Raw genomic sequence first — 24,790 nt, forward strand, 5'->3', positions numbered from 1 at the left:
TAATGATATATAAAACTTTAATTTTATGTAATTTCAAATAAAATTTTTCAAATCAACCCCACCCTTAATGAAAATTTTTCATGATCAAACGTCGGAATTTTTTATGATATCAAAAAAAATCACCCATCTGTATTTTCCATTTTTGTAAATATATTTGTCGAATCTATGCTTTTTGCACACAGAATGCGATTAATTCCGAATATAATGAAGAACCAATCCCATGCTTCATCGTCATTATTAAACAAACTATTGAAATCGGATATTTCTTTTTTTTTTTAACGATGAGCTTTTCATCATGTTCTTTGAAATCAACTTTTATCAAAACCTGTAAAATGAAAAAAAAAATAAAATTTATTACGGGATTATTTTTATTTTATTTGATTTCATTTTGGAAACACTTTTCCGATACATAAAACTATTTTCATTATTATTATAATGTGCTGAAAAGACCTAATAATTAAAGTTTTGTGAATATAGAAAATGACGTTATCTTCGGATCAGACCCATATTCCGTGTTATCATTTCATTTTCGATGTATTTGGACAAAACTTCGCTTGAGAACCCACTCCCTGATATCGTTTCTGCCCTGATAATTCCTTCAACAAAAAAAGTGGTCTTTCCTTTTTCATGTGCGTAATTTATTGAAAGAGCCCATTTTTTTGATCGCTCATCTTATAACATTGAACCCGATTTCCGTTGTACTTCGGAAAGCTTGTTTTCTTCAAAATATAAGGGACAAAATATTTCACTTCAGGCATTTTCATTAAAAAATTATGCACATAAGATGAATTTTTTGTTATCAAAATATTTGAAAAAACGGGTTTGTTTTTTGAAATACATATGAGGTCACAAAACAGAATGTTATTATTTCAATGATGTTTGTTTACAGATATGAAAATCAAATTTTTTTTGAAATCTGATGAAGTTAAAAAATGTTATAAGTGAAACAATTTTTTCGAACTTTGTGCATAAAAAGCTTGAAAGTCCATATTTTCCCCCATAAAAAAGGACAGATATTTGGTGTTAATTTTTCACAAAACGATAAACAATTTCAAATTGTATAATGTTCGAAAAATGAAGCAAAGCTGGTTTGGAATTACTTAAAGAAGAGCAGTCTTCAAATATCAATGAACCTGAACATTAAATATTCGTGACTTTTCAAAAAGATTAATTCAAAATAAAAAAAAATCTTCTTCATTATGAACTCTTGTTTTTTTTTTTTTTTTTTTTTTTTGGAAAAGTTGACTTCGTTTTGAAAAAAAACAGTCTTTTTCGTGTTTATCCTTGCGAAAAAAGATGAGGTTGCTTTCTGTTCGTTCAATCTCAAAAAAATATTGAGAAATCTGCTTCGAATAAAAAGATATAGACAAAACACAAAAACTTCAACCACTAAAAAAATCTCACAAAAACATGGATGTACAAAATAAATAGTCAAAAAATAAAAATATCTTCAAAATGTTGCTGGTATAAAACAAAAACAAAACGAAACGAAAAAATGAAATTTCATCCCCAACCAACAAAAACAGATTGCAACCATGAAAAAAAAGGAATACGCAAAATATAAAAAGAAGAAAGTGAAAGAGAACTTCAGTGAAAGAACAGCATTCAATCATTGCTCCTCCCCAATTGTCACAATGATTGAAAATGGTGCTCAGCAATAAAATCACAAAGTTAATACAAAACAAAATGCAATAATATAAATATTAGTATTACACAGCTTTAACAATTTGTTTGTAAATCCAATTCGCATTTTCTGCAATCTTTCAGAAGACCACAAGTCTCGAAAGATTCAATCCAAAATTCATGAACATACACACAAAACATCATACTCATTCAATTTGGTTTTCACTCCATTCCTTGAACAATCTCTCCGTTTTCAACTTCCAACTGAACTCTTCAAAAGAAAAAAAAAATGAACAAATGACTTTATCAAATACCTTGAAACATCCAGACCGTTTCCACTCATCGAATCAACGAATCTCCACTCTCAGCTTCACTTTCCCCACTTCCATCTCTATCCCCCGACCCAACCTCCAGCCCAATCGCATCAGTCACTGTGACCATCACAGCCCCGGCCGGGAAGTGCCCAAACAGCTCCCGCTTCACATCCATCAGCCCTGGCCTCTCCTCTCCATTCTGCAACAAGCACGCTTTCACCCCCTTGCTCAGCTCGCATCCCTCAATCTCCTCTGCCCCAGGCCTCTCCCCATTCACAATCTTCTGCCCTGCCACCTCTGCCTCATACTCCCCAAACGGGATCTGGAGCGTCAGACACTCCCACGCCATCATCCCAATCGAAAACACCACCGACTTCTTTGTCGCTCCCATCTTCTTGTTCATCAGCAACTCAGGTGCCTTCCACCTCAGACACTCTTTTTTGAAATCTTCCTCATCCTCAAAGGCAGATGAAGGAAGGGATTCATCATCGCTGGCAGATGTCGCAATAGTTGATGAAGAGATGGATGAGGAATCTGAACTATCATCAGAAGAAATGTCTGAATGCATCACGATGCAGATGACCATGCGTTCAGAGAAAAGGACAATGTGAGGGCTCAAATTAGAAAGCGGTTGAAGTGGAATTTCCATTTCATCAAATGAATGGAGTGCGAGATTAGCCACCCAGAACAGGATTTGTGCAGCTGTATATTCTCTCTCCTGCAAACTCCCAATTGCCATATCTTTTTTCTCATTTCTCCCATGAAGCAACATGAACAATGAATCTCTTAAATCCACAATCAGCTTCTCATGAGGCGAGGAGCAAGCCATTGCATCCACCAAGTTCGACATCGATGAGGTGGTTGGACACAGATCCTCTCCACGAACAAATGTTGAATCAGTATCTGAAGTTTCTGTGGTTGAAGTGGATGAAACAGAGGGAGATGGCGTTCTCTTTCTTGTCTCTTCTTCCTCAACCTTCTCCAATGCCCATTCAGGAATCTTATCTGAATCTTTCCCCAGAATGTATTCTGTGGATCCGCTTTCAGATAGAAGATGCTCAGATGATTCAGAATGCTGCACATTCGTATCATATATTCTCTTTTTCATTCTCTCATCATTCTTCCTCTCTGCCTCTCTCTCCGCTCTTCTCCACTGTTCCTCAGGCGACATCTCCATCGTCACCATCTCAATAAGCTTTGGATCTTTTTTGATGTTATCGTTCACTATCTCTCTCAAATCTTTCGCTTCATTCTTTGCCTTTCTCCATCGAAAAGCCAGAACAATTGATACAATGAGCACAATCATGAGAATGATTGCCATGATGATCACAATGATCGGCCAAAATGATTTTTGTTCTCTTCCTCCTTCAACAATCCTTTCATTTCTATTCGCCTTTGTTTCGCTCGCATTCTTCAGAACAAATGGCTCTGTTGAGGAAGGAGATTCTGTGTCGCCAAACAAAATATGCACACTCACTTCAATTTCATTTCCACAACTGCTGATGAAAGCCTTTTCAACACTCCCTTCTGCTTCTCTTTCTGACAAGAATCCATTTGAATCAAAATCATGTTTTTCAATCTCTTTCTCTTCTCCTTTTCTCTTCACAACTGAGAAGGTCAGGTTGCATGGAACAAGAAGCAATCCTTTGAATGTCAGCTTCATTCTATCTGTCTCTTCTTTTGCTTCCACACTCTCCAGAACAGGAATAAAGAATGATGAATCTCTTTCTGAAACAATCCCTTCAAAACTGCACCCATCATTCAGCATCCAAAGTGGGGAGTTATCTTTTACTCCATCTCCTCCTTTCAAACTCATCACATTCAATGTTCCAGAATCTGAGCAGATGATGTTTCTCCTCAATGACGGATATCTCTCAATTGATGGATTATTGTTCAAAAATTCTCCTTTTTCAATAATCACATTTCCTCCACTCATTGTAATTCCACCTTCTGGTGAATTTGAAATTGTTGTATCTTTCATCATCACAGAACTCTTCACAACATCCACAATAGATCCATCCCATCTGCACATCTCTTCCCCTTCATTCAAATATTGTTCATTTCTTTCCTTTTCACTCCCATATAAAATGCAACTGTCCATTTTCACATCCAAACAATTCTCCAATTTCATCAATTTTCCTTTTGTTGTCTTTGAACTGACTCCGCCCATTGTGCAATTTGTAAATTGCATTGTCTTTTTCATTGACAAGCAAGATATCAAAGATTCTTCATTTCCTTCAACTGTGATATTTTCAACCTTTAATCTGTCCATATTCAATTGACCGAATTCATTAATATCTAATAGAGGTTTTGAAATTGTTGAATTGGAAATCGTTAATGAATCAATGACTGATGGAAGTGGTGATGAAAGATATAATGCAGATTCTTGAAGAATAAGATTTGATGCTATGCATCCATCAAGTTGTAATTCTCCTTTTTTCATGAATATAATGTGAAATGGAATATTTGCAAAAGCTTCATTTCTTTCTCCATCCGTCAATTGTTTTGAGGTGAATGAACAATTCATTATTTCAAGAATACCACCTTCTGGTGATATTAGTGATTCATGTGAAGAAATGAAATTCGAATCAAACACAAATCCTATTCTCAACATTGAAACTGATCCATCTGTTGCCACCAAAGTCTCTCTTGTTCTTTCAATCCCTGATTTCACTTCAACTTCGCACATTTCCCTGCTCTTCGAACTCAAACTCATTTCCTTCAGATTTAATTCTCCTCCAATCACACTCTCCTCAACAATGAACATCAGACTCATGAAATCTGAAGTCAGATGCATCAGCCCATAATCAATCGAAGCACATGGAAGTGTGTTTGTTCCACATTGTCTGTCGTCCGTTCCATTCAAGCTGCTCACAATGATCGTGTCACTCTGATAGATCGTCACAAAATTAATCAGATTCGTATCATTAGGATATTCACAAGAATCTCTCCCATATATCGCATTGAAACGAGTGTAATGGCCTTCTCGAAGATCAAACTGGAATTGGCTTTCATTTATCTGCGACGTGATGTTGAAACATTCGATGAAAACATCATTTCCAACTTTTGCTGTGTTCGCACTGAATTTCATTCCCACAAATGTGAAATTTAGAAACCCTGTTTCCTTTGTTGCCAGATACACTCCTCCTCCTTTTCCTGAACTTATACTACAGCTGCAATGGCTGATTGTTGAGCCAATCATCTTCATTGATCCAGATGCACCCAATGTGAAGAATATCGCCCCTCCTTTTTCACTTGTTTCTGCTTTGTCTTCTGCGATGTTGCTCTCATTCACAACCAAACAAATCTTATTCTCACTCTTTGATTCCAAAATGCTCGCTCCATTGTCGCTCCTCTTCACTCCTGAAAATGATGATTTCTCAATTTGAAGATTTATTTTCTCATTTTTGTTTTTCAATTTTGATCCTGGCTCAGATTTCTTGATTGACAAAATGCATTCTCCACTTTCATTCAACAATTCCACTCGAACATTCACCAAATGGCAAACAACTCCAGAATTGCGAATGGTAAATATACTGTTTCCAACATTGCACGATTCCAAAGACAAATCATTCACTTCCACACTTCCTCCAACCACATCCACAAACACACAATTATATCCATTGTTCACTTCTGCTTCTGAATGGAATGAGCATCCAGTTATCACCAAATCTCCATTTCTATTTGAAATAATCGTTTTGGCTGAGTTGTCAAATCCCGATGTTAGTTGAAGTTGGATATTCCTCAATTCGAGGTGAATATCATTTTCCATGAAATATTCCAGTTGACTTTCAATTGCCTTTTCAAAATTCAAAATTGTTTTTGTATCTTCTTTTCCCATCTTTTCACTCTTTTTGATCTGATAATTGGACATGTTGAATGAATCTCGAATGATAGTTGATCCTTCAATTTGTATTGTTTTCATTTCATCTCCCTCTTTCATGTTTTCCATCCCTTTCCACATCGTGAAGCATGGCTCTTCCTCACTTCCACATCTTGCAACATCAAATCCTTCAGATGAGATAAATATCTCAAATGAGCTGTATGGAACGAGGAACATGAATAAATCCTTTTCTTGATGAAAATCATCACTTCCTACAAACAAATTTCCATCATTTGCCATTGATGAATAATCGAACTTGAATGACTCATTCGTCACAGAAATGTTGAAATCCTTTCCCAAAATGAACATATTCTTTCCAAAAGTTGCATTGTTGCTATCAAACGTTACGCCTTCCAAAAGAAATGGTGTTTCATTCAAACAATTTTGGCAATCCAAATGCAAAAATCCTCCTTTTCCATTTGTTGTTAAAAGTGAACAAGATGAAGCATTTGTCGATTTGATCTCCAGTTTTTCATTCCCTTTCAATGTCATTTTTGTAACGCCTCCTTCTTCGCTAACTGTGTTCGTAATGCTTGAAAAGTTACTGTTTTCAATCAAAACAGAAGAAGCCATCACCAGTGGTGAAATGACAAATGAAGAATCTACCAAACAACATCCTTTCAATGCGCAACTTCCACTTGTTGTGGTTATCAACGAGTATTGAATGATATCTGATGATTGGATATCAAATAAACAGTTTTCGAATTGAAGAATTCCACTCGATGAGATCAACGAATTCATATTTGATGCAAATTGGCTTGGAACCTGCATCTTCAAAGACAACAAGCTGAGTGAAACTGTTGATGAAATTACAGATGAAGACGATGCAGAATCCTCATTTATTGTCTCCTCAAAATGAACAAGTCTGTGCTTCACATCATCTCCCTCATTCACACACCCATCAATCACAAGTGCATCAGTGAAGGAATAAAAATCTTCGATTGTTCCTTCATCTCTCACATTCACTTTCCTTTCTCCTTCTGTCTCGCTTTGGTCAAGATTGCCAATTCCACTTTTCAATGATTTGCATGGGAATTTTTCACTTCCACATCCCAATGTGTCATGCCCATTCTTCGACACAGACACAACCATCCACTTCAAAGAAACAAGAAACACTCGGAGATCCATTTTTCCATATTTCCCATCTTCTCCAACAAATGCATTTCCATCATCCTTGTGTTCCGTGCAATCAAATGCAAAACGCTCTGTATTCACAGTATTCACCAGACTGCTGCTCTTCACAAACATGTTCTTTCCAATTGCTGCCCTGCATCCAGAAAACGATATTGACGAAAGCTGAACTCCTCCTTCATTCAAACTGCAATCCAGATATATCCCTCCTCCTTTTCCTCCATTGTTCTCATTCTCACAAACACATCCAACAAATGAACTATTTTCAAGTGCCATAAATCCTCCATTCTTCAGAACGATCTTCAGTGCTCCTCCTTCTTTGCTCTTCTCTGACAATGCCCCGTTAATTGTACTTCCATTCATCACCATCCCAATTCCCAAACTGCCTCCAAATACGGCTGCCTTTCCCTCTACTGCCACTCCACTATCAATCTCCAATCCTTTCAATGTGCAATTCAATAACTTCACTTTGTATTCCAGTTCATTCACATTTGCCGAGGAAAGCGTAATTGAAAACAATGAAACTGTTGATTTCACATCTGAAATCTTCACAAATTCCAGTTCAACCATCTTCCCTGTCGATTTGATCAAGAAAAATTCAATTGTGTTTTGCTTCCCTCCAACCACTCTCATCTCACAGTTCGACATGTGCAACTTGCCATTTGCACTGCTCGATTCGATCACTGCTGAGATTGTTCTGATAAAACTTGATGGAACAACAATCCCAATGAACTGTATTTCTGTCAGTGATGATGATTTCAATACACATTCTTCAGATCCATTCACATCTCTTTGACATTCAATCTTTACAATTGTCTCCTCTTTTGCCTTTATACACATTTCCCCCACATCTATACATCCCATCATCAACGAATTTGAAATTACAATAATCTCTTTTTTAGCATTTGTTTTCTTTAAACGGTTCATTCCATTATTAACATTCTTACAAGGTGCTTTCTCCAGACCACAATATACCTCCTCCTCTCCGGATGTTCCATCCACATAAATTGTATCATCAAAGTATCCATCGAAAAATATGAATAAATCGACATTCCAGTCACCGAATGCCTCTGTTCTGTCATGCCCAACAACCGAGTTGTCTTTCTGAGTGATATTTCTCATGAAGGAGAACAAGGGCTCTTTCACAGAAGCGACAAACGATTCGCACACAAAATACATATCTCTTCCGACACAGGCCTTATTGGCTGAAAACACGATATTGGTGATGGAAAAGGTTGTGGATGACACTTGTGAATCGTCCTTGAACTCGATCATGAGAGCACCGCCTCTTCCTCCAGAATTTGTATCCTCGCTCACAAAGCAGCTGGAGAAGGTGGTGTTGCTCACTGAAAACGCATTGGCAGAGGCGGATGATGCGAATGAGATGCACCCGCCATCTGTGGCAGTTTGTTGGCTGAACTGTTCTGAGTTGATGTTGGTGATGGTGCAGTTGGCGAGGGAGAGGGAGAGGGCAGGGGAGGTGGCAGAGGAGAGGACACAGCTGGCTGGAGTGGCTGTGGAGGTGATATCGGTGATGCTGGAGGAGTTGAGGGTGAGTGGAGTGGTGAGGGAGATAAGGAGGAAGATGCTTTGGCTGCTGAGGGAGAGTTGGGTGATTGCTGTGTGGTTGAGGGCGATGGAGCCAGCAGTGAGGAAGAAGAGGGGAGTTGTGATTGATGATGAAGATGGGGTTGTTCCGGTGATGGTGGTTGTGTTGAGGTTGAGGGAAGGGGAGTTATCGGAGAGGTGGAAGAGGATGGGAGTGATTTGGTTTGTGGAGTTGTGGGCGATGGCGAGGGCAGAGACTGTGAGGGAGCCCTGAGTCTGTTGGAAGAGGGCAGACGAGGCAGATGGATCTGGTGAAGAAGAAGATGATGATGATGATGAAGGTTGAGGAATGCTACTGGATGCAATGGTTGTGGTAGTTGTTCCGTTTCCTGTGATTCTTGTATTTGGAGCACGAAACGTGAGTGTCTGAGCTGGAGTGAAAGAGGAGATGAGGAGAGTGAGGGAAGTATCTTTGAAAAATACAAAGCCATAGAGGGCGTATTCAATTGTGGCGCATGGGGTTTGTTGAGAACTTCCACAGGCATCGATATCTTCCCCGTTGTTTGCTACGATTTTATTCTGGCTGATAAAGGGGAGCCAGCCATTATATTCAGCATTGTCTGCTTGTCCATTATTCCACACTCTTTTAGTTGGGGTTGTTGAGCCACATTGCTGGAATGGAGATTGAGTGATATCACTTCCGTAAAAGAACACATCATTCCCTCTGCCATTTGTTGCAGCGTTGCCATCGAAGAAACAGAAAGCGATGAATTTTACTCCATTCATCCAGGAATAAGGAGGATAAAAACACATTGCAGCACCACCGTAGGTAGTTGGATTTTCGACTTTGTTGTTAATGAACTGGCACTCTTGAAGTAAATATTGAAGTGAATTTTGTGGTGGAGGGTAATGAAACGTGACTGCGCCAGCCGCATCACCTCCGGTATTTGCAATGCAGGAACAATTTTTGAACAAGAATTTTGCATCTGATGGCATGCTATCGAGTACGAAATACCAACCAGTTCCATGATTGCCTTTTATTTCACAACTTTCAACTCTGTTATCTGAGAAAGAATAAACAGAATTTGATTGTGGCCCACCAATACAATTTGCTCCTCCATGAGCAGCTGAACAGTTTGTGAAATTTGATTTTGTGATATCAATTTTCAAAAAATTTCCGCAGAACAATGCTCCACCTTCCCAGCCACCTGTGCAAGAACAATTGTTGAACGAACAAGAAGTGACTGTGAGATTTGCATTTGCACAATTGATACAAAGTGCACCTCCACGACTTGATTCACTTTTTGAATTTTCCCATTCGCACCACTCAAAGATATAGCAATTCAAATCAGTAAAGGTCAATCGACTTAATTCCTTTCTTTGAGATTCAGAACCGTTATATCTTACAAGATCATTTGATAAAGATCGAGTTTGGTGAAGAAAAGAGGCATTGAATGCAGAGAGCGAAGTGGATGGACTGTTGAGGGAAGGGAGAATGGCACCATCAACGGGGTTGTGGGTGTGGAGGAAGATGGTTGAGTGAATGGAGATTGATGAGTGAAGAGAAAAGGAGGGGATTGTGTTTGTATTGATGTTGGTGGCAGTGGTTGTGGTGAATGAGTTGTGCTGGTGTGTGGTGTTTGTGGTGATTGTGGTTGTGGTGGTGGATGGAGTGAGTGAGTGTGAGGAAAGTGGTGTTTGTGTTAAATGTGGTGAGAGAGAAGAGATGTTGGAGAAGAGTGTGCTTGAGAGATGGAGATTGAGGTGGATTTGGGGGTGAATAGGGGAAGAAGAGGAAAAAAGGAAGGGCTGGACGAGGGAGACGAAAGAGGAGAAAGAGGAGTGGGAGATGGAGAAGGAGGTGGAGACTGGGGAGTGGGAAGAAGAGAAGAGATAATTTGGGGTGGAGAAGAGGGGGAAGGAGAGGATGGCCGGTTGAGGGATGAGGAGGGAGAAGTTCGTGAGGGAGAGGGAGCTGTGTGCAGAGAGGAAGAGTGAGTGGTGCTTGTGATTGTGATTGTGGTGTGTGTGGATTTGGCAGGCAGAGGAGCAGATGGAGGCAGCTGAGTGGTGTTGGGCAGTGAGGAGTGGGCAACAAGTGAGAGGCACCATGGTGAGATTGCTCACGCACAACGAGCTGTTGACGATAACAAGACTTGTTTCAGCACAACACAACCGGTTGCCAGCTGCATTCCCGATCACTTCCCTTCGAATGGAATAATTATTATTATATGCTCCTTTTTCGTCTGAAATTCTTATCTTGCCTTTTGGCATCTCCTCATCGCATATTTGTTGAATTTGCCTTTTTGCAATGCCTCCGCAGCTGCAGCTGTGGACAACCAGCAACAACAATGCAGATAAATGGAATGCAGCTTTCATGTTGGTGGAGCACCTCACCATGGATGTGGATGGAAGAAAAAACGAAAATCAAAATTGCCTGCACCCCTTATTGTAGTTATTATGAATTATTTGAATATTTGGAAAAGTGAGAATTGAGTTAAAAAAACTGCATTATAAGCATTTCATGCAAATGAAAGCTTTCAGTTGAAATTAATTCTTGAAATAATCAACTTTATCAAAAGTTCTTTAATTAATACTTACTCCAACAAGTGTAATTATTGATCAAAAATGTTTATTTCAGTAAAAACTGTCTCTTTTTTTTTTGTTCATTCAAAGAATGATTGAAAGATACAGCAGAATGCAAAATTTTTTTCATTATGTCTTTAAATCATAATTCAATATGCGAATAAATTTTAAAGATGAACATATCATGAAGGAGCACAAAGCAGTTTCGGATCACAAACTTTCGAATATGACTGAATTTATTTGAATTTTTTAATAAATATTTGTCCTCATTGCTTTTAAAATTTAAGAGCTATAAACTTTCAAAAAAATACGATAAGTTATCAACATGTTTAGTTAATGATTGTTGTAGCAAAAATTAAAAAGTTTCCGATAAAAAAATGCTGATTCCAATCAAATTTTGCAAATCCTTCTTTTTCACATTTTCTCCTTAAACAAAACACAATTTTCATAATGAAATTGCTTCTTCTTAATTAAGCTCAAAAGCGTTTTTATGATTGCCATTTCATCATTATGCGCGCATTCACTGCAATAAGCATCATTAAGCGTTATTTCGCTAAGCTTTAAGATTCATTTTTTTTATCCCTTTGCAATTGGACACTATTTAATTCTGATTGTTTTTCAATCCTTCATTCTCGCTTTCTTCAGTTGCAAGACGTCTATTATCCTTCATCTCCTCCTCTGCAGAGTGAATCATCTTCTCCTTCGTCTCCAATAGCGCGTGATAATCCGCCGGCAATGAAATAAACACAACTTGCCTTTGGTTCGCAAAAAAGTTCAGGCGGTCCGCCCTGCTCCTCCAAGAAGCACAACTGCTTTGAGGAGGAAGCCCAACAGCTGCATTCGCTGCATTCATAAAAGAAATGTATGTTTGCTCTTCTTTATTAAACACAGGCATTGACTTGTCAATCACATTGGAGCCTGATGCTTGCTCAGATGATATGCCAATTGAACTATCAGATGATGAACTCGAAATTGCATTGTCAATAACAGCAGAAGTATCAGCAGCACTCGACGATTCTATTTGTTCATACTGCGACAAAATTGTGTCAACTTCGTTTTGATCAAAACGGCTCAGATAAAAATCCACTTCATCGTAATTTCCGGTTTCTTCCTCTTCAATTTCTTTTGGATTGAATAAATTCTCGTTTGCATACTCTGAATGGGTTTGAAGGCAACTCAAAGGTTTGAGGGCAGCAGTTGAATTCGAAAAAGGAAGCGACACTAGCGCAGATGATCCAGAGCTTGTTCCGTCTGACAAATCGCTCAAATGCTTTTTCAGCCTTTTCATTCTTGCAATCATCTTTCTCTCCATTTCCTGTGCCTTCTTTTCCATCTCCACCCTCTCCTCCAGCGCAATGATCAGATCCATCTTCTGCAGGTCGCTCAGCGTCTTCACCACGCTCTCCACATCCAGCCGCGTCCTTGCTTGCTCCAAAAACAGCTCCATCTCCACTTTCCGCGCCTGCCGCCTGCTGAAAAACAGCCGGTCGAAGTTTGCCGAGTCGATAAAGCGCTCATACAGCCCCAGCAGCGCCTTCGTGGACGAGTGCATCACAGCAATCGACTTTTCGCGCTGGGCAATCTGCGCCATAAACTCCTTCTTCACAAACGGCTTCAGGTTCGGAATGGATCCATACGGGTGCAGCGGCAGCCCTGTCTTCGCATCCAGCTTCATTGGGGCGCTCTCGAAGTACTCGTCAAACGGCTGGAGAAACGCCTTCGTCAGCTGCGTGAAGGTCTCCTTGATGAGCTCGCTGCACTGCCCGATTGTGCCGCCAATGTCGATCAGATGGGCAATGCGCCGCTGCAGATCCTTGTCTGACGGGAGCAGCCGCTTTGTTTTGGAGGATATTTCTTCTTTGTGCTCGAAAACAGGGCGAGAGTTCAGAAAAGAGGCGGAAACGGGGGAAGAAAGGGCGAAGGACGGAGTTGTGGTTGGAGTTGGGGTTGAAAGAGCAGATGAATACGAAGGAGAATGAGAAACAGGTGAGACAGAAGAAGAAGTTGTAGCAGAAGAAGAAGAAGAAGATGATGAAGATGATGATGAAAATGTTTTCTCTTCCTTTGTGTCCTGCTCTGATCCGCATTCATCTGAATTGTCAATTGATGAATCTGAATGAATAACTGATGAAGAATCAGATGAATTTTCTTGAACTGAAGAAGAATTTTGAATGGGATCTTCAGATTCTTGTTTGTTGACTGTTTTGTCTGCTGATGCATCATTTGAAGCTGTCGAAAGAGAATTGAATGAAGAACTTTCAATAGAAACTAAATTTTCCCTCTGTTTCTCGCTTTCCGTTTGCTTGTCCCCCTCCACTTCTTCATTCTTCTTCTCGTTCTGACCATTCGATACAACATTATTCCCACCCAGCTGCCTGAACATCTTTGCAATCTCCACTTGGCAGCTCTTCTGCTTCTGCTGTGTGGCAGCGAGGGCGTTCAGCACAGTGCTCGTCTCCTTCGCATTGATCAGCCCTGCCGGCAGCTGGAGCAGCTCACGCAAAGGAATGGTCTCTGATAACAGAGCGAAGAAAGTGGAAGAGGAAGTTCTGTTTGTGAGCGGCGTGCTGAAGGGAGAGGCAGCTGCAGCTGTCGGAGACTGGAAAGAAGGCGAAGACGCGTAGAAGACAGAGGAAGAAGAAGAAGAAGAAGAAGAAGAAGAGGTGACGGGGGAAGAAAGAGAAGAGCTTGGGGCTGATGAAAGCGGAGGAGAAAATGGATGAGAGGGCATGTTTATGCTCTGAAGAACAGGAGTGGAAAGAGCATTGGCTGATCCTCTTCCTGTGCTTGCTCTGTCTTTGAAGCTGTTTTCACTCGAAGACGAGGAAGTTGCACTGTTTTGGGTGGAATGGCTGTTTGATGGCATTTCTGATGCAGAAGATGACTGAGAAGCATCGGAGGTTAAATGAACTGGAGATAAATCGTTTGAAAAACGAGGGTTGAGAGGAGAAGAAGAGGTAGATGAAAAAGAAGAAGATGATGATGAGGAAGAAGAAGAAGAAGCAAGAGGAGGAGGCGATGTGGCAGGTGTTGAAGTGTGTGAGGCAGTTGGTGTGACATGAAGTGGATTCAGCTGAAGAGTGAGTGATTTGTCTGTGAAAGGCGAAGAATTCGATGATTGAAACAGACTTGCGAGTTTTGGAGAGCCAGAAGCTGATTGAGAATTAGGAGAAGAAGAGGAGGAGGAAGGCAGATTGTCTTCCAGAGATGATGTTGTTGAGCTGAGCTGTGAGAAAGAAGAGGAAGAGGATGAGGACGAAAGAGATAGAGAAGAGGAGGAAGATGAAGATGATAAAGATGAAGATGATGAAGCAGAAGTGAAAGAAGAAGAAACAGAGGAAGAAGAAGAGGAAGAAGAAGAAGAAGAAGAAGAAGCAGAAGCAGAAGAAGGAGTGGATGAAGACGAAAAAGAAGGCTGTGTCATCGTCAGTGCTGTTATCTTCTGTTTGATGGACCAATCGCCAGCATAAAGGAAAGTGTTGTGTTGTTTCAGGATTCTCACAAACAGATGATTAGATACACCCACAATGACTGGGATCTGCACAGTGCTCTGCTTCATTGTCAGTGTTCGCAGGGCAGTTGAAGAGGGAATTGAGGAGGAAGAAGAGGAAGAGGAAGAAGAAGATGATGATGATGAGGAAGAGGAAATGGTAGGGTGAGAAAAGGAAGGGGAAGAGTAATTGGAAGAGGTTGGTGTTGTGAATGAGGATAAAGACGTGTAAGGAGATGAGGTGTCAATGGATGATGTTGAGACGGATGTTGATGTGGGGTTGGAAAACGAAGAATGATCAAAAGAAGAAGAAGAAGAAGAAGAAGAAGAAGAAGAAGAAGAAGAAGAAGAAGAAGAAGAATTTGAAAATGAACTGGAATTGGAAGAAGAAGAAGATGATGATGAAGAAGACAAAGAGGAAGTGTGTGATGCAGATGTTGTTGAAGCATCTGGTTGTGTTTTATCAGCATCATCAGCATTTGAAACATTTGAAGCATTTGAAACATTCTCCTTCTCGTTCACTGTTGTTGACGGTGTGTTAGCTTCATCATCTTTTCCCTCAGCCTGCACTGGCAATGCATTTCCCGCCTGTTGCTCACCCGTTGCTGTGTCTTCCTCTCCAAAAGAAGTCGTCGCCAGCGCTGAGGAAGAAACAGAGTGTTTCGGGCGAGCCATCACAGGCGATGAACTGGGCTCCCTTGCTGCTTCATTCATTGTGGACAGCTGCTCGTGCTGGGCAGCTGATGGCAGATACAGCGGAGTTGAGCTCATTGCGTCGCCAACCACGCCGAAGAAGCGAGAGCTTGCCTGGAGCGTCTTGATGGATGCTGTGCCGACACCGCCGAGGCGCATGGAAGAAGGACGGCGCAGGAGAAGCGGCTTTGGCGGGGTGGAGTTTTTTGTGAGGGCAATCTCTGGCTCAGATTTGGTGCGGGGAGAGTGGGATGGGTTGGTGGAAGAGGAGGAAGTGGAAGGGGAAGAGGAAGAAATGCTACTGTATGAGGAAGACGATATCGATGCATAAGAAGAAGATGAGGAGGAAGAAGATGATGAAGATGATGAAGATGATGAAGATGATGATGAAGAGGTTGAAATGGAATCTTCAGCTTGACAGTTCGATGACTGGCCATATGCAGTCTGTGTTGGAGTAATGTCATCAGTAGATTTCACTTCTGATTGTTGTGCTTGTGAAGACTGATGTGGCGGAACAGACTCTTTTGAAGAAGATTGAGAAATCGAAGGGAAATTCTGATTGTCTGTTGTTTCAACCGAATTGGATAAACTTTCGTTTTTTTCTTCATCTTTGAGTGTTTGGATCTTATACCGAGAGGAAGACAAAGAACCAGACGTCAAATTCCCTCCGGCAGATGAAGGTGAAATGGAAGGAGATTCATTAGAGGGCTTTTGTGTCTGAGTTAAAGAAGAGGAAGTTGTTCTTGGTGCACAAGACAAAGTTGAAGTGCCAAACGATATGTCTGTTTGTGGAAGCGTGTATATTGGTCGATAGTCTCCAGCAAATGGAAGTGGTGAAATCAAAGAGATCAGAGCAAGCACGATGCGAGAAGAGAGTGCGGAGGAAGGAGTAAGCACTGCAACTGGCTGTGTCGTTATCACAAGTTCCCACAGAAAGCGAAGATCACTCAGAAACGGATACAGTCCAACGAACATCTCAGAAGTTTGTAATAAAATCTCATTTTGAAAGCTGCCTTTTAGTAAGTTGCATGCGCTTGCCATTAAATCTTGTTGATGTGTGTTTTTTACAGAAACAAGTGTTGAAATGTTGTTTGAGGAAGAAACAAATTGTTTTGAAGTGTCTGTATTTTCTATTGATGCAAATGAAACATTTGAATCAATTAGCTTCTGCAAAGAAGAAAGAAGAACAGATTTTGCTTCCGTTGGATTTGGAAAAACAATATCAATCTGATTAGAAAAAATCTCTCCTTTAAAGCTGAGAGAATACTTCGGTTTTGGCCATTTTGAAACAATACGAAACAACTCTTCACTTGGATTTTGCCCTATATGATGGAAAATTATTCCAATTATGCGAATCATGAAATCAAAAAGTGTAATATGAGGAATTGGCGTGACGATGACAATTGCTTTCTGATAAAATCCTCGTGAAATTCTTGGATCTGGTTTTTGACAAAAGTGAGAGAAACAAAACAATGTTTGCTTTCTTAAATTTAAAGATTCAGGTGAACTTTTCTGAATTTTAAAAAAATGAAAGCATTCATTAAAAGACAGAGTTGCGGAATCTGGAAAAGATAAAGAACAACTAAATAAACAAAAATGTATTTCATTTTATTTGTTTTTCAACAACTAATTTGAAAAAAATTGAAAATATCACACATTTGAAGAAGCTCAGATTCATGAAGATGAAGTCCATAAGACCATTCAATAACTTGTCCAATTTCCAAATCGAATGACACACAACAAATGCATTTGATCCATTCGTAAGCAGATTTATACAAAGGTGAAGGAGTCTTATGTGTCATATAAAAACTCTTTTCACGATTTGTTAAAAAATTGTTACATATTTTGATCAATATTGATTGAATAATTTTTCCACAAATAATATGTTGAAAGTTCATATTTCTTTATATAAAATAAGAATTCAATATAATAAAATGATAACGATATTTCTTTGTTGAAAAACAGGATTATTTATTCGATAAAATATGGAAAATTGAACTCTTTTTGTTTTTTGTCTTCAATAATATCTCAAACACATATGCTCATTGTTATAAAAAACATTTAATCCTAAATGTTGAAAAATCAATTATGAAAACATTTTGTCAAAAAATACAAAAAAAATCACTCACTAAAAAAATATCACTCATTGGATTTAAGAGATAAAATCCAGAATTTCATAAAAAGATTCATATAATAAATGTTATTGGTGGGAAGCAATTTTTAACTTGAACTGATAATTCAAAAAATGTTACTCCACTTTGTGATTTTTGATCATTTGCAAATAATATTTTCCATTCATTATTTGATGAATGTAAAAAGTGATTCATGCTTGCTGGACAGTCTGCCTTCCGAAGTTTTGCTGAACGTATTATCATTCCTTGGTCCGGCCTCACTTTTGCGTGTTGGCTGGACTTCTAAGCGTTTACGAGTCTGATTTTTATAATGTAATTATTGATTTATTTGTTATTCATTAAAAACATGAATAACATTTTTGTTTTAGACTTTGAGCGAAGATCCAACATTATGGATTATTCATTGTTTTACGCAGTGGAAAATTCCTTTTTTTGAAGAGTGTCAAAATTGGAAAGCTCTGTTTTGGAGCATAAACGCAAACTGGCAAGCAGGAATTTACATTCCAACCAACTTAAAACCTTCATTCGTTGATGAGTTTTCTGAGGAAAAGGATGCAAATAAAGTTACTGAGGTTTATTGCGTTTATCTATTTTTATTTTTCGATATTTTCTGTTTTCTTAGTCAACTGTTCCATATGTTACGCATGCAGTTAACTTACGAGCTCCTCTTGTATACAGCGGAACTGATGTTGATACAGCAATGCATGTTTGGGATGTTGAAAGAGGAGAGATATTGTTATGTGTTGGAGATAACGAAGACAATGAAGAAAATGCAAGTATTCACGGTAGATGGGGACATACCGGCAGCATAACGTGCATCGATAGCTGTGGGGATTGGATTGTAACCGGATCTGAAGATGGTACTCTTCGTGTTTGGGATGGAATGACGCATTCTTGCAAAGGAGTGATGGAGAAGCATCAGCAAGCTGTATCTTCTTGTGCAATCGATGGAGCTGGAACTGTTGTAAGTGGGTCATGGGATGGTACAGTGAGGGTGTGGAAGAGCAAAAGTTGGACAGATGATGATTTTGAGGACGCAAAAGAAGAGAGCAACGAAATAAATGAAGGAAATAACAGCACATGGAACACTCGTGTTGGAATGAATGAAAGTGGAGCAGAGCAGTTAGACAACGTCCCAGTCACAGAAGCGCTTCTGAAGATCGACCTGGGGGTGTCTGTCCAGTGTGTTGCACTTGTCGGGCAGGTGCCTTCACACAGAATCAGTCAGACGCTTCCTTTCTTCTCATCGAGTTTCTCTTCGTTGTGCTCTTCTTCTTCCTCTTCATCGTCTTTTTCATCATCGCCAACTTTTTTCGCACCTGGCTCAATGAATCCATCGTATTTAGCAGTGACTGGGTTTTCCTCTGAAATCGATGAAGAAATGGACAGAATAAGAAGACTCATTCTGTCACCTTCTTCTTTCACATCGCAATCACCATCTTCCTATTCAACCACATCTTCCATTGCTCAACAACAGTCAACCTCTTCTTCTTCTTCCTCCTCCTCCTCTTCTTCTTCCTATCAACTTCCCAACCCCATCCACCACCCCGCCTCCGCCTCACCCTTCGCCTCCGCCTTCGAAATGGCGACAGAAGCATGTGTTGGCCTGTGGAACGGGGCAGCAGCAATGGTCGATCTTCAAACAGGAGCTGAACTCCACCGCTTCAGACACCACACGCAGTGCGTGTCTGCCCTTATTGCCACGCCCTGGCAGGTGTACTCAGCCTCCTGGGACGGAAGCGTTGCATTGTTTGATTCGAGAGTGAGATCGCTGAAGGTGGAGGTGGAGTGGGAGCGTGGCTTGGTTGGTGGGAGAAATGCAGAAGAAGAAGAAGAAAGAGAAGAAGGAGGAGGAAGAGAAGGAAGAGAAGGAGGAGGAGGAGGAGGAAACAATAGCAACTTTCATTCACATTCACCACAAATGCCAACATTTCCAGGAGATTCGACTGTTCTGTCGCACATTCCATTCTCTTTTGTCGGCCCGCCGTCGCATTCGATCCTCGGCAACTCGTTTTCGGTCGATTGGAACGACGACGTGGCATTTCAGTCGTTTTCTTCGCTTCCTTCTGTCAAAGCAAAGCTCTTTCCTTTCTCTGGCTCTTCTTCTTCTTCCTCATCATCTTCCTCCTCATCCTCTTTTTCTTCTCCCACTTCATTGTATTCACTTCACACACTTTCCTCAAAATCACCCTTCAGTTATTCTCTCCAGCTTCCTTATTATCTTCACTCGTGTAAGCTTCTTTCATCATCATCATCGTCATCAACTTCTTCTTCTTCTTCTTCTTTTGATCTTTCTTCTCTTCTTTCTCCACCAAACAAGCAAGTCACAGCTGATCGATATGCATACTCCTTCTTTTCACATACACGCCCTGGTGTGCTTCCACTTCTTTCTTCCACCTCACTCACCTCACTCACTTCTAATCAGTCAGTTAATCCTTCATCACCACAAAAGTCTTCATCATCATCAAAATCATCAACTTCTTCTTCCTCTTCTTCTTCTTCCTCCTCCTCCTCCACACCGTTCTCCACCCCCATCGCCTCCATCCCTGCTGCCCACAAAGGGCGAATCCGCTGTCTTGCCATGAATGGGCCTCTTCTTCTGAGCGGCGGAGACGACAAGCGTGTCTGTGTGTGGGACACGCGGATGATGGGGAGGTGTGTGGAGAGGGCGATTGTGCTCGAGTGGAAGGAGCAGGAGAGAAGGAAGAGGAAAGAGAGAGAGAAAGAGAGAGAAAGAGAAAGAGAAAGAGAAAGGGGAAGAGAAAGAGGAGGAGAAGAGGAAAGAGAAAGGCTGTTCCAGCAAGATGATTCGGTTCGATCGCATCATCCGATGCAATCGTCGTTGCAACGAAATCATCTGCACAGAAAGCAAAGCGAAGCAGCAACCGATGCTTCGGGAAGTGGTTTGGCTTCATCCTATGCCTCTGCTTCTGCTTCTGCCTCTTCCTCTTCCTCTTCTCCTTCTCCTTCTCCTTCTCCTTTATCTTCCTCCTCTTCCTCTTCCTCCTCTTCTCTTCGTCTCCCCATCTCCACTCTCTCATCTCCTGTCGATGCAAGCGATGCTTATCTCTTTTCTTTGGGTGCTGACACACGAATTGGCGCTGTGTGGAGTTTGGATGCTGACCCGTCGCGAATTGTGGTGGGGACAAACGATGAGAGAGAGATGGTTGTGTACTCGTTTGCGATGTGGGACGGAGGAGAAGAGGAGGCGAGGGAAGGAGGAGAAGGGGGAGAGGGGGGAGAGGAGGGAGAGGGAGGAGAAGGAAAGGGGGAAGAGATGGAGAAGATGAGAAGAGAAGAAGAGAAAGAAGAGAATGTGAAAGAAGCGCAAACTGAAAGTGCTGTTGATGGGACTCAACCAGCAACTGCGTTGGATGTTGTGGGAAACTTGGAGAACACAAACCATTCAATCACATCTCCAATATCAGCATCGGCATCATCATCAGCAGCATCTTCTCCAAAAAATAAAGCAAATTCTTCCTCCTCTTCCTCTTCTTCCTACCCTTCTCCTCGTTCTCCAAATGATCCAACAGGCCCTTCTCTTTCGCGCCCAGTTGCTTCACGTGACAGAAAATGGATTGAAGCAGATGCTTTTCCTTTGGTGGAGATAGAAGGGAATCATTACTTGGAGAACATAAAGGGGTTGAATCCAGAAGAGAGGAAGCGAATGAAAGAGGCTGAAGACAGCTTCATCAGAAAGACGAGGAAGAAGCAGAGAGAGAAAGAGATGCTGTTGGGAAAGAGAAGAGAGAGTTTGGATTTGTCAGGATCACAGACAACAAATGAATTGAATGTGGATTCTCTTTCTTTTTCTAATTCTTATTCTTATTCTTATTCTCCTTCTCGATCAAACACAGATGGAAATCTAAATGTTACTTCTTCTGTGGAAGTTGCAGAAGGAACAGAAAAAGGTGATGCTGTTGTTGATGATGGTGGTGGTGCAAAAGAAAAAGAAGAAGGAGAAGAAACGGAGGAAAGAATTCAACAGGATTCAACTGAGGATGGAGAAAGAGAAGGAGAAAGAGGAGAAAGAGGAGAAAGAGGAGAAAGAGGAGAAAGAGGAGAAAGAGGAGAAAGAGGAGAAAGAGAAGCAAATGACAATATTCAGCCAACACCAAAAGCTTTGCCGATTGAGTTGACAGAGACGCTTCCTGAATGGATGCTGATGGGGATGGATGGAGTGTGTGTGGTAGAAGAAGGAGAAGGAGAAGAAGAAAAGAAAGAAAGAGAAAGAGAAAGAGAAGAGAAGAAAGAGGAAGAAAGAAAGCATAAGCATCAGAATGGATCTCATCATTCAAGACATCGTCACAGAAGTCATTCTTCTAATCATCATCGTCAACAACAGCGTCATCATCATCATCGTCATCATCATAGCCATTCTATTCAATTGCAACAGGAAAGCAACGAAACAGAGCAAATGAAAGAGGATAGAGGCAAAAATGGAAGAGAAAGCGAACAAGGAAGAAATCATCAAAAATCACAAGAAGGAACAGAAGAAGAAGCAGAAGCACAAGAACAGCAGATGATGAATGAGGCCTTTCCAGATTGGTTTTTGAGCGGGTTGAATGTGAAAATGGCAGAAGAAGGGAATGAAGAGAAAGAAGGAAAAGAAAAAGAGGAGGAAGAAGAAGAGGAAGAGAAAAAGTCAAATAAAACAGAAATTTCAAGAACACTTGGAAAGTCTGTGTCATCTTCAGCGCTGCTTGCCTACTCATCTTCTTCTTCTTCATCTTCATCTTCTTCGCACAACAAACATCACATTCACAGTCATCATCATCAGCATCATCAGCCTCACTCTCAACAAAATAATGTTCATCATCATAATGGTTATAATGATGATGATAATGTAAATAGAAATAGAAATAACAGTCATCATAATAATGATGATGTTGATCATTCACATTTCAGTTCTGAAGATTCAATCAGAATTGAAAAAGAAGAGAACACACACGAAGTTATGCCACATAGGTCGCATCACAATCACCACAATCAAATTTCTTCATCATCATCATCTTCTTCTTCTTCTTCCTCTTCCTCTTCTTCCTCTTCTGAATATTCATCTCATCACAAACACATTTCCTCCTCTGATCTTGACAACACTACATCATTTGCAATTCAACATCATACACCTTCTCCTTCTCCCTCTCCCTCTCCCTCTCCCTCTCCCTCTTCTCCACTTTCACCTTCACATTCACCTTCACCTTCACCTTCACCTTCACCTTCACCTTCACCTTCACCTTCCCTTTCTCTCTCTTCCTCTTCTTCTTCCTCATCATTTTCATTTTCCACTCCAAAATCGAGTGTTTCTGAATCATCAGAACATTCACCATTCACAAACGCATCTCATTCACCTGATATTCATACACCATCTCACAAACATACAAAGAGTCAACATTTATTGTCTTCTTCTTCTTCATTATCCTCTTCTTCTTCTTCTTCCTCTTCCTCTTCTTCTTCTTCTTCTTCTTCTTCTTCTTCTTCTTCTTCTCCATCATCTAATGTGTCAGACGATGAAGTTTTCCTTCCTCCCACTCTGAAAAGCAAAATTCAGTCAAAACGATCTCCAAAATCACCAGCTGGCACAATTTCATCGGCTTATTCTTCTTCTTCTTCTTTCTCTTATTCTGCTTCTTCCTCATCAAATTATGATCCTTTTTCTTCTTCCCCTCCATCAGCATTTCCTTCTTCTTCTTCTGCTTCTTCTTCTTCCTCCTCTTCCTCTTCATCCCAATCCCCAGCTTTCCCTCCTCCTCCTCCTTCATTTCCTCATCACATTGGCTTTGATCGCGGTGACTTTTCTCCTCTCTCTTCTGTTGTTGTAGTTGCCTCTTCCTCTTCTTCCTTCTCTTCTTCTTCCTCTTCCTTCTCCTCCTCTTCTTCCTCTTCCAAATCTTCTTCCAAATCTTCTCTTCTTCCGAAGGACAAGCAGAGCGGATGGGGTTTTGTTCCAGTTGCGCCAAATGCAGCAGTCACAAGCACACCAAAAAGGAGCTCGTCGTTGAATCTGAGGGATCTGATAAGCCCAGTGGAGATGGAGAGGAACGAAGGAGATGAAGGGGATGAAGGGAAAGAGGAGAAAGAGGAGAAAGAGGAGAAAGAGGAGAAAGAGGAGAAAGAGGAGGATGGAGAGGATGAAAGAATAAGGAGAGGAGAAGGAGGAAGAGAAGAGAGTGAAAGGAGGAAGGATGAAAGGAAGGAAGAGAAGGAAGAGAAGGAAGAGCAGGATAAGAAGGAAAAGGATAAAGATGATGAAGTTACTGTTTTGAAAGAGAAAGAGGAGAAGTTGAATATTGACGTTAATGACAGAAAAGAAATAAAAGACAGAAAAGACAAAAAAGATAAAAAAGAAGAAACCAGAACAGAGATAGAAATGGAGACAATGGACGAAGCATCGAATTCTGTTTGCTCAGTCAAAAATCCAATTTCATTGTCTGAACAAGAGCAGATGATTTCTGTTTCACAGCCGTCGTTGAACGAACTGAAAGAAAATTCAGAGAAAGAAAAGAAAGGAGAAAAAAGGGAAGAAGAGAGAAAGAATAAGAAAGAGAAAGAGAAAGAGAGGAAAAGAAGAGCCGAAATGGATTCTGATATGAGAGCTCAGAGTTCGTGTTGTGGCGGGTGTACAATTCTTTAGTTTTTTCATTATTTTAGATAAGCTGTAATATATAATTTTTTTTTTTGTAATTATTTTGGTTTTTTTGGTTTTGTTTTGTTTTGTTTGTTTGTTTGTTTGTTTGTTTAATGATTATTAGTGTCTTGGTATTTTATTGCGAACACGCTTTGAAGATTCATTGAGTTCTTTCATTCTTTATGTTCTGCTCAGTAAACATATTAGTTTTTCATGTTATTTAGAGAGTACTTTTTGATTTTTCGTTTATTTTGGAGTTTGATTCGTTATTTCAAAAATGTTTTTGTTGTGCATTTTGTATAGCATTCGTTTGTTTTTCATAATTCATTCCTCTCATGTATTTTCATTGTTTTTTGAAGTATGTAAAAGCCTTGATTTTCGATCATTTTTCCATTACAAAATAATTAATTATACAATGATTGGTAATTTATCGTTTTTACCTGCATGAAAAAAAAATGAAAAATTACATTTTATTCCTGCAAGCTTTCATAATATTTAGCAAATATCTATGCTATCAAAAAGCGCTGTTGGTTCAATCACAGAATCGTTTTTTGAGTTTTGCCAAAACAAGACTGCTCTCCCTCCAGATTTTTTTTCTCCAAATTGCAAAATCGATGCAGCTATTTATGGAACATATTGTCATACTATAAATGATTTTTGTAATCAAATTTGCCTACATCCTTTTTTGAAAACAACGCAAAAAGAAACTATTGTGTGTGAAGGAACAGAAGTTGGCATTTTTCTTCCATTATTGTCTACAAA

General features: G+C 40.1%; 4 protein-coding genes across 4 annotated transcripts; 2 read left to right on the top strand and 2 right to left on the bottom strand.

Annotated features, from left to right (window-relative positions):
• Positions 1 to 1,962: 1,962 nt before the first annotated feature.
• MONOS_2522 (uncharacterized protein) lies at positions 1,963 to 9,495 on the bottom strand (the record flags this gene model as incomplete). The annotated part of the gene is made up of 1 exon (XM_067872447.1): positions 1,963 to 9,495. One exon carries the CDS (start codon positions 9,493 to 9,495, stop codon positions 1,963 to 1,965), a length of 7,533 nt encoding a protein of 2,510 aa, XP_067729258.1.
• Positions 9,496 to 10,251: 756 nt separating this feature from the next.
• MONOS_2521 (uncharacterized protein) lies at positions 10,252 to 10,720 on the top strand (the record flags this gene model as incomplete). The annotated part of the gene is made up of 2 exons (XM_067872446.1): positions 10,252 to 10,476; positions 10,541 to 10,720. 2 exons carry the CDS (start codon positions 10,252 to 10,254, stop codon positions 10,718 to 10,720), a joined length of 405 nt encoding a protein of 134 aa, XP_067729259.1.
• Positions 10,721 to 11,395: 675 nt separating this feature from the next.
• MONOS_2520 (uncharacterized protein) lies at positions 11,396 to 16,309 on the bottom strand (the record flags this gene model as incomplete). The annotated part of the gene is made up of 1 exon (XM_067872445.1): positions 11,396 to 16,309. The coding sequence occupies one exon, from the start codon at positions 16,307 to 16,309 to the stop codon at positions 11,687 to 11,689; it is 4,623 nt and encodes a 1,540-aa protein (XP_067729260.1). The 3' UTR covers positions 11,396 to 11,686.
• A 1,264-nt stretch (positions 16,310 to 17,573) lies between these two features.
• On the top strand, positions 17,574 to 24,446 carry MONOS_2518fu2519 (uncharacterized protein; the record flags this gene model as incomplete). Its single annotated transcript, XM_067872443.1, has 3 exons — positions 17,574 to 17,696; positions 17,769 to 17,972; positions 18,023 to 24,446. 3 exons carry the CDS (start codon positions 17,574 to 17,576, stop codon positions 24,032 to 24,034), a joined length of 6,339 nt encoding a protein of 2,112 aa, XP_067729261.1. The 3' UTR covers positions 24,035 to 24,446.
• Positions 24,447 to 24,790: the final 344 nt, after the last annotated feature.

The sequence above is a fragment of the Monocercomonoides exilis genome, assembly GCF_001643675.1.
Source record: "Monocercomonoides exilis strain PA203 chromosome Unknown scaffold17-1647472, whole genome shotgun sequence".
Classification (NCBI taxonomy): domain Eukaryota; phylum Preaxostyla; order Oxymonadida; family Polymastigidae; genus Monocercomonoides; species Monocercomonoides exilis.